General features: G+C 41.7%; 1 protein-coding gene across 1 annotated transcript in view; it reads right to left on the reverse strand.

Moving 5' to 3' along the window:
• PODXL2 (podocalyxin like 2) overlaps nt 1–17,321 on the reverse strand; it is a 47,997-nt gene that overhangs the window by 12,645 nt on the left and 18,031 nt on the right. Inside the window, exons 3-4 of the mRNA XM_045850175.1 lie at nt 2,873–3,630; nt 2,000–2,074 (exon numbers count right to left, since the gene is read on the reverse strand). Coding sequence (XP_045706131.1) covers nt 2,000–2,074; nt 2,873–3,630 — 833 coding nt within the window. The remainder of the gene's footprint in view (nt 1–1,999; nt 2,075–2,872; nt 3,631–17,321) is intronic.

Consider the following 17,321-nt stretch of genomic DNA (forward strand, 5'->3'; position numbering starts at 1 on the left):
AGAAGAGGAGACAAGAGCAACAAAATCTGGATATATGAGTTAGAATTTCCTGATTTTGCTGAAAAGTTGCTCAACATCACTAATCATCAGAGAAATTCAAATCAAAACCACAATAAGATAATCCTCACACCTGTCAGAATGGCCATCATCAATAAATCAACAAACAAGTGCTAACGAAGATGTGGAGAAGAGGAAATCCTAGAGCACTGTTAGTGGGAATGTAGACTGGTGCAACCACTATGGAATACAGTGTAGAGTGTAGAGTTTCTTTTAAAAATTCAAAATAGAATTGCCTTATGACCTAGTGATTCTACTCCTAGGAGTATATTAAAAAAAAACCCAAACACTAATTTGAAAGAATATATTCACCCCTATTTTCATTGCAGTATTATTTACAATAGTTAAGATATGGAAGCAACCCAAGTCCCTACCAAATAGACAAGAGGATAAAAAAGCTGCAGTGCAGACACACAGTGGAATACTACTTGGCCATAAAGAAGAATGAACTCTTACTTTTTGCAACAGTATGGATGGACCTAGAGGGTATTATACTAAACAATAAGCCAGACAGAAAGACAAACACCACATGGTATTTCACTTACATGTGGAGTTTAAAGAACAAAATAAACAAATAAAATAGAAACAAAACTCATAGACGTAGAAAACAGACTGACAGAAGGTCCACTCCCCTTTATAGGGAGGCTGGATGAAAAACATGAAGAGATTAAGCAGTATATATCTGTAGTTACAGAATAGTCACAGAGATGTAGATTACAACATAGAGAATATAGTTGATAATATCACAACAACTATGAATTGAGCCAAGTGGGTACTTGATGTAGGGGAGAACCACTTCATAAAGTACATAATTTTTCAATCACTTTGCTGTATATCTGAGACTAATACAGAATAATATTGAATGTAAACTTTAAGTGAAAAAAATTTAATTTAAAAACACTTTTAAAAAAGAATTCCCTGATTTAGCAAGCCCCAATGAGTCAAATCCTAAGCCAAAACAGAGAAAGCTGAGAAGCAATCAGACTTATACTATCAAATTTCCCAAATGCTCTGGAATAAGCAGCACTGGTTATCTTTATAAGAAGGGATGAAACTGTACTAGATATAAGAAAGCTGTTTGGAAGTCTGTCTAGACATCCACTGGATTCCTAGTTCCTCTTCCCAAAGCTGCACAGCTGACAAATATCCCTTCCCCCTAGTAGAAGACTGGAAGTTTATTCTTTAATGAGGGTAAAACAGAGGATCTCTAACCTAGCGAATACCTGGCACAACTGTGGGAGGAGGCTCACACTGCAAATGAGTAGTAAAATATATTTATACATACATGTTTCTAATAGTGAGACGCCCAGTCCTCTTCCAACCCTGGCTCCCAAAACACTGGCAACCAGCCCTTTATACTCCCAGGAGAACAGAAGTTCCCTTTTCAAAGAATCTAATCACTTAAGAGAAAAGACCTAAAGATGTTGAGACTAGAAATTTTGAAGTAAAATGATTCAGCCAGACCATCCTCCTGAGAAGCCATAGTTGAGATGCCACCAGCATGCTCAAAACTTCCAACCAGCTTTCTGGTGGCAAATGCCACCAAACATTTGAGGAGAGTGGGCATGTGGAAAAACTGAAGTTAAAAAAATAAATAAATGGGGAAAGCAACCCTTACAGGGAGAAAATATTTTTAAAACTATTTTAATATCTTCAGAGTTAAGATACTGCACACATAAGCAAAACTGTTCCTTTAAATTGAAAACAAAGGGGAACAAGAACAAAAGAGTCCTTAGAAATTTGAAAATATGAAAGTACTGTCTTCTTGGATGTTGGTAGGTTCATCCCCTGGGTTAGGCTAGTTCCCTCTGACTTAAAAGCTAGGCTTTCCACCCTGTCCATTGCCCATTCCCCAGTGCCCACCCACTGCCCATTCACTGCCCCTTCTCTGCCCTCTCCCTCCAATCTCAGCCTGAGGTCCTCAGCTTAGCTCTGCACTCACACAGTCTATGTTCTCTGTCATGTTCAGAATGATGTAATTTTTCCCAGCCAGATTGCTCCAGTCTTTGCAGATCACCTGTACAATGAAACAGAAAGAAGGGTGACAGTTACAAAGAGCATAAGGAAAAGCATCTAGAGAGAGCATGGGTAGAAAATTTTTGAGAAGCTAGCAGGTGAAGGCCAGGTATAGGTCTGTGTTAGCTAGGTGGGAGCTGATAGCCTCTACAAGAAGATGACATGCCCAGGATCCAACCCAAGGTTCACACACCCATATATTTTCATATAGCAAGTGAGATGAGGAAGCCAAAAGTGACATAAAGGAAGAGGAAACTGTGCCAAAGGAGCTAGACTAAAGAGGGTTTTCCCTAGCTAGAGACAAATTTGTTTTTAATAATCTGTAGTGCAAATAAAAACATTCCTGTGGGCCAGGTGCACAGGCTGAAAACTTAGGACCCCTTTCTTTTCCTTCTGGTGTTGAAAGGTGTGAGCACTGATTTAGGTGTGTGTGTATACTGGGTAGGTATGATGAGGGGAGGAGCAGAGGACAACTGCACATGTAGTAGTAGGTGTGAGAACAGAGCTGAAGAGAATACAGCACAAACTCTCTCCACTGTCATAAGCAGTGTAGAAGCCAAGGGTAGCAGCAATAGCACCTGAATGAATGAAAACCAGGCCAGGGGACCATATGCTTTCAAAACTTCTATTTTGTGTATAAGTGTGGGGAGAACACCCATTGCCAGGCCATGAGGTGTGCATCCTCAACAGTTCTGTAAGGCTGTTCATGGTAGCATGGGCTTCTATCCTCAGCCTAGCAGACCTCCCACTGCCGTGCAACCCCAGAGTGGCCAAGGGCCTGCACACACTTTCACATTACCTGAGTAGAATCCCAGGGGATTCTGGATTGAGCTTCAGCAGCCTGCCTTTGCTGGGACTGCTGGCTGAGGTCTTCTTGTCCCAAGGTAGCAGAGGAAGGTGTCAGCTCCATGTCTTGGGGGGCCTGGGAAAAAGCAGCTGAGGCTCCAGGGTAAAGGGGATCTTCATCTGGGGTCTCAGATCCACTGGGGGCTTGAGGGAATGAGGCTGAGGACAGCACTTCCCCTTGTTTGCCAGCCAACACAGCTATTCCCATGGTAGACTTCTCATTTGCCTCCTGAGGAGCCTCAAACTCTATTTCATGCCCTGCAGCTGGTAGCACTGTGCCCCCTGCCTCCTGGCTGGCGAAGTCCTGACCCCCCAGGGTCACAGTACTTGGGGTGACTGAGGGTGGTGACAGGCTTGGCTCTATGCTGCTCCCTACCTCCACATCTGAGGAGGTCTGGCCCCCAACATCTTTATGCCTGTGTTTGGGAGCCAGGGGAGTCTGGGTGCTGCTGCTAGTGGGAGAAAAATGGTAGACCTGCGTTTGAGCTTCTTCTTGAGCTCTGTTCACAAGCAGTTCTTCCTCCTCCTCCTCCTTCTCTACCTCCTCTTTCTGCTCTTCCTCCTCCTCTTCTTCCTCTCCAGGAGCCATATGCCAGGGTGGCTCCATCAGGTTCATCTTAGGCAAAGGAGGGGGGAGGCTCGACACCTCTTGACCCTGGCTGGTGTCTCCTATGGGATCTGCCTTCTCAGTCAAGTCTGGGAAACCATAATCTAAGAACAGAGATAGAAAATTAATTCACTAGTTTCATTATTCATTGATTTGTTCAGTATTTGCTGAACAGATGATATAAAAGAACCATAAAACCCATAGGAGGACAGTGAGGAGGTTGCAATAGAGGTCATGTCAGAAAAAGAGTAGGTTATGGCTGGGTAAGGGGAAGGGGGGCTAACTGAGGGGAAACAAGGACCAGGCTATTCCTCATTTCCTTAATGATATTAAAAATGACATAACTCTTCCCTGACCAGTGTGGCTCATTTGGTTGGAGTATGGTCCCATATAGCAGAAGGTGTGGGGTTCAATCCCTGGTCAGGACACATGCCTAAATTGTGGGTTCAATGTCCAGTTGGGGCACATATGAAAAGTCACAGATAGATGTTTCTCTCTCCAGCTCTCTCCCTTCCCCCAAAATCAATAAACATATTTTAAAGTATATTTTATTGATTATGCTATTACAGTTGTCCCATATATTGTATCTCCTTTATTCCCCTATACCCTGCACCACCTCCCCATATACCAGAATTCCTCCACCCCTTAGCTTATGTCTTTGGGTCGTACATATAAGTTCTTTGGTTTCTCCATTTCCTATACTATTCTTAACCTTCCCATATCTATTTTGTACCTACCATTTATGCCTCTTATTCCCTGTACCTTTACCCCTATTCTCCCCACTGCCTCTCCTTGCTGTTAACCCTCCATGTGATCTCCATTTCTGTGGTTCTGTTCCTGTTCTGTTTGCTTAGTTTGTTTTTGTTTTTGTTTTGGGTTCAGTTGTTGATAGTTGTGAGTTTGTTGTCATTTTGCTGTTCATATTTTTTATCTTCTTTTTCTTAGGTAAGTCCCTTTAACATTTCATATAATAAGGACTTGGTGATGATGAACTCCTTTAACTTGACCTTATCTGAGAGCACTTTATCTGCCCTTCCATTCTAAATGATAGCTTTGCTGGGTAGAGTAATCTAGGTTGTAGGTCCTTGCCTTTCATGATTTTGAATACTTCTTTCCAGCCCCTTCTTGCCTGAAAGCTTTCTTTTAAGAAATCAGTTGCTAGTCTAATGGGAAATCCTTTGTAGTAACTCTCTCCTTTTCTCTCGCTGCTTTTAAGATTCTCTCCTTATCTTTAATCTTGAAATGTAATTATGATGTGCTTTGGTATGTCCAACTTCTTTGGGACTCTCTGAACTTCCTGGACCTCCTAGGAATCTATTTCCTTTGCCAGATTAAGGAAGTTCTTCATTATTTGTTCAAATAAGTTTTCAATTTCTTGGTCTTTTTCTTCTCCTTCTAGCACCCCTGTGATTCAATGTTGGAACATTTAAAGTTGTCCCAGAGGTTCCTAAGGCTCTCCTCATTTTTTTGAATTCTTGTTTCTTCACTTTGTTCTGGTTGAATATTTATTTCTTCCTTCTGTTCCAAATCATTGATTTGAGTTCCAGTTTCCATCCCTTCACTTTTGGTTCCCTGTATATTTTTCTGTATTTCACTTTGCATAGACTTCACTTTTTCCTCTATTTTGTGACCATACTCAGCCAGTTCTGTGAGCATCCTGATTACCAGAATTTTGAACTCCTCATCTGATAGGTTGGCTGTCTCTTCATTGCTTAATTATTTTTCTGGAGTTTTGATCTGCTCTTTCATTTGAGTCATATTTCCTTGCCTTGGCATAGCTGTTATGTTGTAAGGGGTGGAGCCTTAGATATTTTTCAGGGTGGGGAAACAGCCCCTGAGTTGTGGGGCTGTATGTGGAAGAGGGGTCCAAAAGGGAACAGTGCTGCTTGCTTGTCTCTCAGCTGGCTTTCAATCACTTCCCCCACTACTCACAAGCAAATTGGACCCTTCTGGTGCTGATTTCCAGGTGAGTGAGTTTGTGTACATTCTTGAACCTTGTGGGTCTCTCCAATGAACTCTTCTGTGAGGCTGGGAGTTCCTTCCACAGCAGCAACTCCCACAGATTTTTACAGCCAGGGGTTTTGAGGCTTTATTTCCCCATGCTTAAACCCTGGGTGTGTGGTCTGTCTTGCACCCTAGTTGTTCCTCCCAGTTTATCCATATGCAAATGTGGAACTGCTCAGTCTGCCAGCCACCTTGCTGCACATCCTCTCCATTCTAGCTGTCCACCTCTGCCCCTCCTACCAGTCTAGATGAATGGATCTTTTTAAAGTCTTTGGTTGTGAGACTTCCACACAGTTTGATGTTCTGGCAGTTCTGGTTGTTTTTTTGTTTTTAAATTTGTTGTTCTTCTTCTTTTGGTTGTATGAAGAGGCAAAGTGTATCTACCTAACCTCCATCTTGGCGGAAGTCCCAAGTCTTTCAATAAACATTTCTTAAATGACATAAATCTTCCACACAAATTACATAAATACAGGATTGTATAAAGTAGAAAGTTTATATTTATACCCCTCAGAGATAGCCCTTGTTTGGATAGAGTTTGGATATCTTCTCTATTATTTTCAAAATTTGTTTATGTTTCCTCCTCTAGGAATTTCACCAAGAATACTGCATCAGAAAAGATTCTTTTTATAAAGTCTAAGGACACTTTTGGGGAACAAAATATAATTTTAAAATTCCAATTAGTATCCTCAGAAAGTCAAAACTGTTGCATCCCTAAAATAAAAGCAGGGTAATAAGAAAGTCAAGTAATCTTTTAAAAAGAGTTCTTGGAAATTGAAATTCAATTGTTGAAATGTAAAAATTCAATAGAACAGCTGAAAAAAATCATGGGAAGGTCTCCAGAGCAAAAGCAAAATGACAACAATAAATAGCCAAAGAAGAAGAAGAAAATTTCTGTGGCCTAGAAGCATGAATCTTCATAGTGAAAGAGAATACACACAAGGGGAATGATAGAAGACTCACATCAAACCTCATTCTATGACAACTCAAAATTCTAAGGGGCAACAGAAAATCCTAAAAACTCTCAGAAAAAGAATGAAGGAACCCATAAAGGAACAAGAAACAGATTATCAAATTATCATTGAAACTGGAAAAGACACCGGAGTTCGGAATGCCTGTCACTACCAACCCAATAAGCAATGACAGCGATTGAATCTTTATGGGCGCTTTATTCAGATGACTGGCAATCAAGAAGATGGTAGGTTCATACCCTAACAGACTGTCTTCATCTTTTCTTTCCAAGCCAAGGTTTTTATAGCAGGGAATAAACAAGGTACAGTAAAGGGTTTTGAAATTCAAGTAGGGTCGGGTAGAAGAAACTGCAACATTCCTGTTCTGGGCAGTTAGCTGTTCCCAGGGGAAGATGCCATTTGCTCCTTCCTGAAATACAATGGCCTGGATGCCTCCATTTCTCCCCAGGCGGTAATCTTTATCAGTGCCCCAGGAGGCTAGCTGTTTTCCCAGGAGCCAGGATGGGCCTTATCTATAGTTTCTGAAACAAAAACTTTAACATATACATTACTTGCTAGGCTTATAACTATTTACCCCAAACCAAAATTTCCCAACTCTTAAGTCCCCTAACATCATCACACTTCGAATTAATAACACTAGACTGAAGGAAAAAAACTGAAAAATGCATTCCAAATTGTAAGGGAAGTTTAGTTTGAACCTGAAATTTTATACCCAAGTAAACTATAATTCAAGTGTTGTTAAAAATAAAGACATTTTGCTCTGGCTGGTATAGCTCAGTGAATAGAGAGCTGGCCTGTGAACCAAAGGGTCAGTGGTTTGATTCCCAGTCAAGACACATGCCTGCATTGTGGGCCAGATCCCCAGCTGGGGGCTCGTGAGGGGCAACCACACATTGATGTTTCTCTCCCTCTCTTTCTCATTCCCTTCCTCTCTCTCTTAAAAAAAAAAAGACATTTTTATGTATGCAAGGACTAAAAGGTTTTACCATTCACAGATTCTGAGAAAATTATTTAAAGAAGTTCTCTAAGAAGCCACCCCTACCACCACCCCCGGACAAAGACATGGGAAATCAAGATACATGAGAGGAACGTCATAAAAGTAAATCTCAGAGTAGAAGCTGTGCAGCAGACCTAGAGAGCAATTATTCAAATTAAACCCAGAATATAGAGAGCTCTGAGAATTATTACCAAAAAATGATTACCTATAACAGAAGTATGATTTTTCCAAACTGAATAATCTCAGTGTTAACTAAGAGCTCACTATGATATTTAAATGAATAACTACAATATTTTACCTACCCCACTTCTTTTAAATATACAACTTTTTTCAATAGTACAGACTTAGCAACTGAAGACCTTCCATTACTCTCCCTCTTGTACACACTTGCAAGGAAGCTTACTTACTCCCCACACAAACCACATGGTTCCTGCTGCTGGAACTATGACCACAGAACTGCTGAGGAAACCCACGCCAGACTCCAATAAAGAGCAATCTAGTATCATTTTTATAGACATGGAAAAACAATCAAGGTTCACAGAACATTTGAGGAAAGCCAGGTTCGTGAAAAAGCATGAGGGTAAGAAACAAAGCAACTGACCTCTGAGAGAAGAGTTAATCTAGTAAACAAAAGAGAATGTAGAAAACCTTCTTATTAGCATCTTCAGAGATATTCAAGAGGAAATTACATCCATAAAACAAGTACATAGAAGGAAAAATATTTGACTTCAATATAAGTAAAAACTTTATAATAGACAGTTGTGTTTAAAATTGAAATGCAATGCATAAAACAATAAATAAAATGGGCTGGATGATCACTTGGCAGAATACTATAGAACAAAATATTAGATGGGTGCTTGGGAAATAAAACAAATACAAGCCCTGGCTGGCGTAGCTCAGTGGATTGAGCTCGGGCTGGGAACCAAAGTGTCCTAGGTTCGATTCCAGCCAGGGTATATGCCTGGGTTGAAGGCCATAACCCCCAGCAACTGCACATTGATGTTTCTCTCTCTCTCTCTCTCTCTCTCTCTCTCTCTCTCTCTCTCTCTCCCCTCCCTTCCCTCTCTAAAAATAAATAAATAAAATTAAATAAAATAAAATAAAACAAATACAATCATGAGATTTCATTCCTAGAAAATTAATCTGACAGCAATGTGCAAGAATTAGATGGAGGGAATGAAAGCAGAGAAAAGAATTAGGGAGCTTGTTGCAATAATTCCAGAGAGATAAATGAAGGTGATGATATTGGAAATGATGAGAGAAAAATGAATTCAGCACATGGCCCTGAGGTAGAACTGATAAAACGTGGTGGGCTAACAGGAAGAAGTTAGCACTCTGAATGATTGTGGGAGTAGCCCACAACTTCATAACAGAAGTTGTGAAGTCTAGAGGAACAGTGCTTTGGAAACTCTCGGGAATCACTTTAATGAGCCAATAGATTAGAGAAAGTCTCAAATGTGTCAGGATGGCAATGCACTCACCAGCAGAATTCCACTGGAGTGTGAGGTGGGAGAGTTCCCAAGATTTCAAGCTGACCAAAATAATCCCTCTACTCAATTTGATGCCCACTTTCTAAAAGCCAAGTTTCCATACCTCCAGAGACTACCTGGCTCCCAGTAAAATTCCTAAACTGTTTATTCTTCTCTAAGATTCCCTGGGCTTCAGTTTTTCATGTGACAAACCAGCATCCTTACTGTCACATGAAAAGCTGAAGCCCAGAGAATTGCTTAGACAGGTTTAAAATTGAGACTAATTTTAAGTGGCTAAATCTTCTGGCTCCCAGATCACATCATCAACAGCATGACCACTATTATTTGCCATCTTAGAGGAAAATATAAACAGTTTGGGGAATTTTACTGGAGTTCTTTCTAGAACCTATGTTCTAAATTTTGAAGGTAGTTTTGATAAATGTCTTACACATATGGCATTAAGGACAACTCCTCTACTATCCTAAATAAACATAAAATAGGCTTCACTTGATTACAAACTATTACTGATAAGCAAGGTAATTTTCTTTATCTTTACATTCCCAGCAGCCAACACAGTGAATGGCCCAGAATAGAAAGGACAGTGATGAATTTGTGTTTATTGAACACTTGATTTCCATCTTCTGCCTCTTATACCCAGGACCTGTCCTTTTAGGGATAGAATAGTGACTCCAAACATAGTACAGACTTCTCCTTCATTATCTACAGAAGTTCCTCTCCTCCTTAAATGTGGCCACTCCCAAATAGTGAGCTTTGATTCACCATTTCTACACATCTTTCTCAGAGAGTTTGCAGATTCCAAACACTTATTTGTTGGCTCTATGCTAAAGGTTCCTAAATCTACAACCCCCACCATCTCACTTCACTCTTCCAGCCTCTCATCTCCAGTGACTAACAAATCACTAAACAATACTTGCTGACACTTGGAATTGGCAGAATTTTTCCTACTTCTTTACCACCTCTCAGTATCCAACACAATTCTTTTTCCTTTCACTGTGTGATCTCAGTTCCACAGCTTATTGACTGTGTTGCCTTAAACATGTTACTTCATCTTGCCTGTTACTTTTATGTCTCCTTTTCTTTATGTGTAAAATAATAGTACCTAGCACATAGTCTGTGGTCAGGATTCAATGAGATAAAATCTGGGCACAGCCCATAGTACAGAGCAAATACTTGATGAATTTTAGTATTCCTCCTCCTGTTATTATCATGAAAGGAATTTTTATATTGTAAAATCATAATAGGAGAAATAGCACTGTTCCAGAAATCTGCTCCAAAGATGAGGAGTAGGATAAACACTTGAGTGATAAGTCAAGGAGAATCCAAAAAGAGGGCAGGAAAGGACTGACCATCTACTGACAAGTCTAGATGTGACCTGAATATCAGAAATGTCTCTTATAACAGAAACAAGAATTTGTAGTAAGACCTATTGGGGACATAGACTATGATCAGGAGGCATGAGTACAAGTCTGCCAGGAGCAGCTGTGGGACAGACCTGAGTGAGATGGAATGGGGTTCTTAGGAGAGTGGACAGGACTCACATATGAACGTAGACTAATGAGTAAAGAAACCAAGTGTTACCCAACAGTAGAACCATGGCATGATCAACTGAGAAAAATACAATAGCATTTCTATAGCATTCCTGCAAAAAAAATGCAGAATCTGAGTCTAATCATGAGGAAACATTAGACAAACCAAAATTCAGAGGCATCAACTTCCGGCCAACATGGAGGCATACATAGGTAGACACACTGTGCCACCTTGCTCAACCAAAAGAAGGACAACAACAAATTTAAAAACAAAAAACAACCAGAATTGACAGAAAATTGAACTGTATGGAAGTCCAACAACCAAGGAATTAAAGAAGAAACATTCATCAAGACCAGTAGGAGGGGTAGAGATGGCCAGCTGGATGGAGAGGACTCAGGGCAAAACAGTGGCTGGAGGACCAGGGCAGGCAAGGTGGTGGCTGACAGACCAGGAGAGGCAGTGGCTTATGGACTGGGCGGTCCCACACTTGCATGCAGATGAACTGGGAGGAATAACTGGGGAGCAAGGTAGACCATGCAACCCAGGGTTCCAGTACGGGGGAAAAAAGCCTCAAAGCTTCTGATTGAAAACACCTGCAGCGGGGAGGCGACAGCAGGAGAAACTTGCAGTGAAACAGGAGAGTTCATTGGAGAGACCCACAGGGTCCTAAAACAAACCCGCCCACCCAGGAATCAGCACCAGAAAGGCCCAATTTGATTGTGGGTAGCAGAGGAAGTAACTGAAAACTGGCAGAGAGCTGAGCAAGTGGTGCAGTTCTCTTTCTGATCCCTCCCCCAGTTACAGCACCACAATTCAGTGACTTGGGTTGCCCCACATTGGTGAACACCTAAGGCTCTACCCCTCATATGTAACAGGCACAACAAGACAAATAAAAATGGCCCAAATGGAAAAACAAATCAAAGCTCCAGAAAAAATACAACTAAGCAACGAAGACATAGCCAACCTATCAGATGTACAGTTCAAAGCAGTGGTAATCAGGATGCTCACAGGATTGGTTGAATATGGTCACAAATTAGAGGAAAAAATGAAGGCTATGGAAAGTGAAATAAAGGAAAATGTACAGGAAACCAACAGTGATGGGAAGGAAACCGGGACTCAAATCAACAGTTCTGAGCAGAAGGAAGAGAGAAACATTCAACCACAGCAGAATGAAGAAACAAGAATTCAAAAAAAATGAGAAGAGGCTTAGGAACATCCAGGACATCTTTAAACATTCCAACACCCAAATCATAGGGCTGCCAGAAGAAGAGGAAGACTAAGAAATTGAAAACTTATTTGAAAAAATAATGGAGACTCTCCCTAATCTGGCAGAGGAAATAGACTTCCAAGAAGTCCAGGAAGCTCAGAGAGTGCCAAAGAAGTTGGACCCAAGGAGGAACACACCAAGGCACATCATAATTACATTAGCCAAGGTAAAAATGAAGGAGAGAATCCCAGGAGCAGGAAGAGATAAGAAGATGGTAACCTACAAAAGAGTTCCCATTGGACTAGTTGATTTCTCAAAAGAAATCTTACAGGCAAGAAGGGACTGGAAAGAAGTATGCAAATTCATGAAAGGCAACATTGATGAAATTCATGAAATTCATGAAACCTTCATCCATGAATTCATGAAACCCACATCCATGATTGCTCTATCCAGCAAAGCTATCATTTAGAATGGAAGGGCATACTTCCCAGACAAGGTCAGTTAAAGGAGTTCATCATCACCAAGCCTTTATTATATGAAATGTTAAAGGGACGTATCTAAGGAAGAGAAGAAGACCAAAAATATGAACAGTAAAATGACAACAAATGCACAGTTATTAACAACCATATCTAAAAAAACCACAAAAAACAAAAACAAACTAAGCAAACAACTAGAACAGGAACAGAATCACAGAAATGAAGATCACATTGAGGGTTATCAGTGGGGGAGTGGAAAGGGGAGGGAGGGAAAGTACAGAGAATAAGTAGCATAAGTGGTAAGTAGAAGATATACAGGAGGAGGTTAAGAATAGTATAGGAAATGTAGAAGCCAAAGAACTTATATGTACAACCCATGGACATGAACTAAAGTGGGGGAATGTGGGTGGGAGGGGGTGTGCAGGGCAAAGGGGAATAAAGGGGGGGAAATGGGGCAACTGTAATAGCATAATCAATAAAATATATTTAAAAAAATTCAGAGGTATCCTATAAAATAACTGGCCTATCCCCTTCAAACATGTCAAAGTCATGAAGAGAAAGAAAGGCTGTAAAACTTTTCAGGCTAAAAGAGACAAAAGAGATATGACAACTAAATGTAGTACATGATTCTGGACTGGATAGTGAACTAGAAAAAACTATTTTCTTGTTCACTTGCTAGATAGAAAGGACACTACTGGGAAGACTGGCAAAGTCTGAAAAAAAGTTTGTAATTATATAATAGTATCTTATCAATGTCCATTTCCTGATTTGCAATCACTGTACTGTGGTTTCGTAAGAGAATGACTTTGCTATCAAAAAATGCAGACTGCGCCTGACAGCTGTGTCTAAGTTGGTTGGGCACCGTCCGCCAAAGGGAAAGGTCACCAGTTCAATTCCCTATTCTGAGTCAGGGCACATGATAAGTTACAGGTTCAGTCCCGGTCAGGGCACATGCAAGATCTCCCTCCCTTCCTCTCTCTCTAAAAATGAATTTTAAAAATCCTTTTGAAAAGAAGAAAGAAATACACGCTGAAGTATTTATGGGTAAAGGAGTATCATGCCTGCAAATTATGTCAAATGGTTTAGAAAAAAATTGTATGTCTATATACACATATATAGAATAAAGCAATGTTAACAATAAGGGAATCTGAGTAAAGGGTATATAGCAATTATTCTTGCAAGTTTTATATAAATTTGAATTAAAAAAAATAGGAGGAGAGCCCTGGCCAAGTAGCTCAGTTGGTTTGAGTGCCATCTTGATAGGCCAAGGTTGCAGTTTGATCTCTGGTCAGGGCACATACAAGAATCAGCCAATGAATGCATAAATAAGTGGAACAACAAATGCCTCTCTCTCTTTCTCTCTCTCTCTCCTCCTCCCCCTTTTCCTCCCTCCCTCTCCACTTCTTCTCTCTCTCTCTAAAATCAATTAAAAAAATAGGAGGTGAGGGGGAGGGAAGGGGAGAGATAGATAAAGGGAGAGAGAGAGAAAGGGAGAGATAGATTAAAAATAAATCATTTTAACTATTGGCTAGTGAGTGTGTTGGAACTACTAGAAGAGAAGAGAAAGAAGGCAGAGACAGGGCAATCCATACTAGAATAAGAGTTCAGAACACTCCAGAAGGAAGAAACACAGTTGCCACGAGACAGAGAACAACCCTGGTGAACAGGGAAGAGTGCTTTTCCTACTCAGGTGTCTAAGGTAGAGAGACCAGGCTTCCAAGCACTTGTAACACTAAGAGAGAGGAACCCTTAGCAGTCATTTTGGAGGGGGGAAAGGAGTAAATTGACAATGGAAGAAGAGAAAAAAAGAAGTGAGCCCTGGCTGGTGTGGCTCAGTGGAATGAGAACCAGCCTACGAACCAAAGGGTCATTGGTTTGGTTCCCAGCCGGGGCACATGCCTGGGTTGCAGGCCAGGTCCCTAGAATGAAGCACAAGAAGCAACTACACATTGATGTTTTTTCTCTCCCTCTATCACTCCTTCCCTTCCCCTCTCTCTAAAAATAAAATAAATAAAATTTTTTGGTTTGTAGTATATTTTTAATAATCTAGCAATTTTCTTCAGAGTAAGTAGGGTAAGCTAATTTATTTTTTTAAACTTTATTGATTATGCTATTACAGTAGTCCCATTTCCCCCCCCTTCATTCCCCTCCACCCTGCAAACCCTCTCCCACCCACATTCCCCCCTTTAGTTCATGTCCATGTGTCATAAGTTCTTTAGCTTCTACATTTCCCATACTATTCTTGCCCTCCTCCTGTCTATTTTCTACCTACCATCTATGCTACTTATTCTCCATACCATTTCCCCCTCTCTCCTCCCACTCCCCTGTTGCTAACCCTCCGTGTGATCTCCATTTCTGAGGTTCTGCTCCTGTTCTAGTTGTTTGCTTAGTTTGTTTTTGTTTTTGTTTTAGGTGTGGTTGTTAATAATTGTGAGTTTGCTGTCATTTTACTGTACATGATTTTTATCTTTTTTTTCTTAGATAAGCCCCCTTTAACATTTCATATACTAAGGGCTTGCTGATGATGAACTCCTTTAACTTGACCTTATCTGAGAAGCACTTTATCTGCCCTTCCATTCTAAATGAAAGCTTTGCTGGATAGAGCAATCTGGGATGTAGATCCTTGCCTTTCATGACTTGGAATACTTCTTTCCAGCCCCTTCTTGCCTGCAAGGTCTCCCTTGAGAAATCAGCTGACAGTCTGATGGGAACTCCTTTGTAGGTTACTGTCTCCTTATCTCTTGCTGCTTCTAGGATCCTCTCCTTCATTTTTACCTTGGGTAATGTAGTTATGATGTGTCTTGGTGTGTTCCTCCTTGGGTCCAACTTCTTTGGCACTCTCTGAGCTTCCTGGAAGTCTATTTCCTTTGCCAGATTGGGGAAGCTCTCCTTCATTATTTATTCACATAACTTTTCCACTTGTTGCTCGTCCTCTTCCCCTTCTGGTACCCCTATAATTTGGGTGTTGGAACATTTAAAGATGTCCTGGAGGTGCCTAAGCCTCTCCTCATTTTTTTGAATTCTTGTTTCTTCATTCTTTTCTGTTTGGTTGTTTGTTTCTTCCTTCTGGTCCACTCCATTGATTTGAGTCCCAGTTTTCTTCCCATCACTATTAGTTCCCTGTGCATTTTCCTTCATTTCACTTAGTATAGCCTTCATTTTTCATCTAATTTGTGACCAAATTCAACCAATTCTGTGAGCATCCTGATCACCAGTGCTTTGAACTGTGCATCTGATAGGTTGGCTATCTCTTGGTTGCTTAGTTGTATTTGCTGTAGAGCTTTGATGTGTTTTTCCATTTGGGCCATTTTTTTGTCTTGTCGTACCTGTTATGTATGAGGGGTGGAGCCTTAGGTGTTCACCAGGGTGGGGCAACCCAGTCACTGGGTTGTGGCACTGTATGTGGGGGCAGGGTCTGAGATGGAACAATGGCACTTGCTCCCCTCTCTGTTGGACTTCAGTCCCCTCCACCACTTCCCCCCAGCAAACTGGGCCTTTCTGGTGCTAATTCCCATGCGGGTGAGGTTGTACATGTTTTAGAACCCTGTCGGTCTCTCCAACAAACTCTCCTGTAAGGCTGGGAGTCTCTCCATGCACCTCAACCCCCACAGGTGTTTTCAATCAGTGCCTGAGGCTCTGTATCCTGGTGCTGGGACTTTGGGTTGCATGCAGTGCCTTGCTTCACAATTGCCGCCTTGCTGGGTCTGCCAGTTGCCACCCCACACCTGGGGTCTATGTGCAGCCATCTGCGTGCCCAGGGTCTGCCTGCTGCAGTCTTGTGTGCCCGGGATGCCTTATGCGCCCAGTCCCACTGCTTTCTGTGCCTTGACCCTTCTCCACCCTGCTGCCCGACTCTGCCCCTCCTAGCGGTCTGGATGAACATGTCTATTTTAACTCCTTGGTTGTCTGACTTCCAAACAGTTCAATTTTCTGTCAGTTCTGGTTGTTATTCTGTTTCTAAGTTGTTGTTGTTGTCCCTATCTTGGTTGTGTGAGGAAGCACAGTGTGTCTACCTATGCCTCCATCTTGGCCGGAAGTCCAGTAAATAATTTTCTTTTAAGTGAGACAAATCAGAAAAAGGTTAGAGCCAGAGAGAAAAAAAGGAGAAGAGAGAACAGTACCAACAGGGTTGAAGAAAATGGAGAAGGGAATGGGCCTCCTCTCCAGGCAAGGTAGTCCACTTCCCATTCCTCCACTCTCCTGGTGCAGTGATGGGCTGGAAATCCCCAGGACCCATGGACACTACCACAGAGAGCTGAGACTCCACACAAGCAGAACCCTTCCTGTTTAGTGCCCTCTCTGTGCCATCTACTGTAGGCATCTGGAGGTGGGACAGTTGGGCCCCCCAAACCCCAAAAGCCTGTCTGGGACCAAGACATGCCTACAAAGCACTCCCCACATGCTCCATAACTAAACACAGAAGTGAACAAGCAAAGGTACCCAAGAGACACATTGAAGACAGCAAGAAAGCTTGTCAAAGCCTATTCCCAGGAGGGTATTAACAACTGGGACACTGAAGAGATGCAAAGGGTCCCTCACAGCTCTGGCTCTCCAGAGAGAGGTTCCAGCTTGGCTTCAAAGTGTGGAAAGTCAAGGAGTGGATAAGCTGCAAAGGGACGCAAAAGAAGCTAGTTCTGAGAGCTGGCTGTTCCGGAGGTACCAGAAGACAGTCAATGCCTCACTTCCCTCCTGGCCACCAAAGCAGGCTAATGAACTTTCTTTTGTGATACATCAGGCAACAACGCTGTGAAGCTGCAGGACCTCTGGTGGCCATTATTGGAAACTACATCTTCCCTAGAGTTGTGGGGAAAATCCAGTCCCCCATCAGTGAGATCCAAGGGCCCATCACCCTCCTATTACAGATGAGGAAACAAAAGCTTCAAGAGTAGAGGATATTTTCTCTAAGCTTTGAAGCTGAATTTGTCACATTGTAAAGTTGTAAAACACAGGCTCCTGTGTGGTCAAAGGCAGTCTTTCAAGATACCTCCTGGTCAGGCCAGCACTCAAACTTGGCTTCAGACACAGAAGAGCAAACTGACAGTAGTTACATTATCTCTCTCAGTTCATCTGCAGCTCTGGCCACAGCCAATTTCTTTAAAACTGAGCTTGAATCACCAGACTGGGTG

The sequence above is a fragment of the Phyllostomus hastatus genome, unplaced genomic scaffold (assembly GCF_019186645.2).
Source record: "Phyllostomus hastatus isolate PE091 unplaced genomic scaffold, TTU_PhHast_1.1 phas_contig_80, whole genome shotgun sequence".
Lineage (NCBI taxonomy): Eukaryota > Metazoa > Chordata > Mammalia > Chiroptera > Phyllostomidae > Phyllostomus > Phyllostomus hastatus.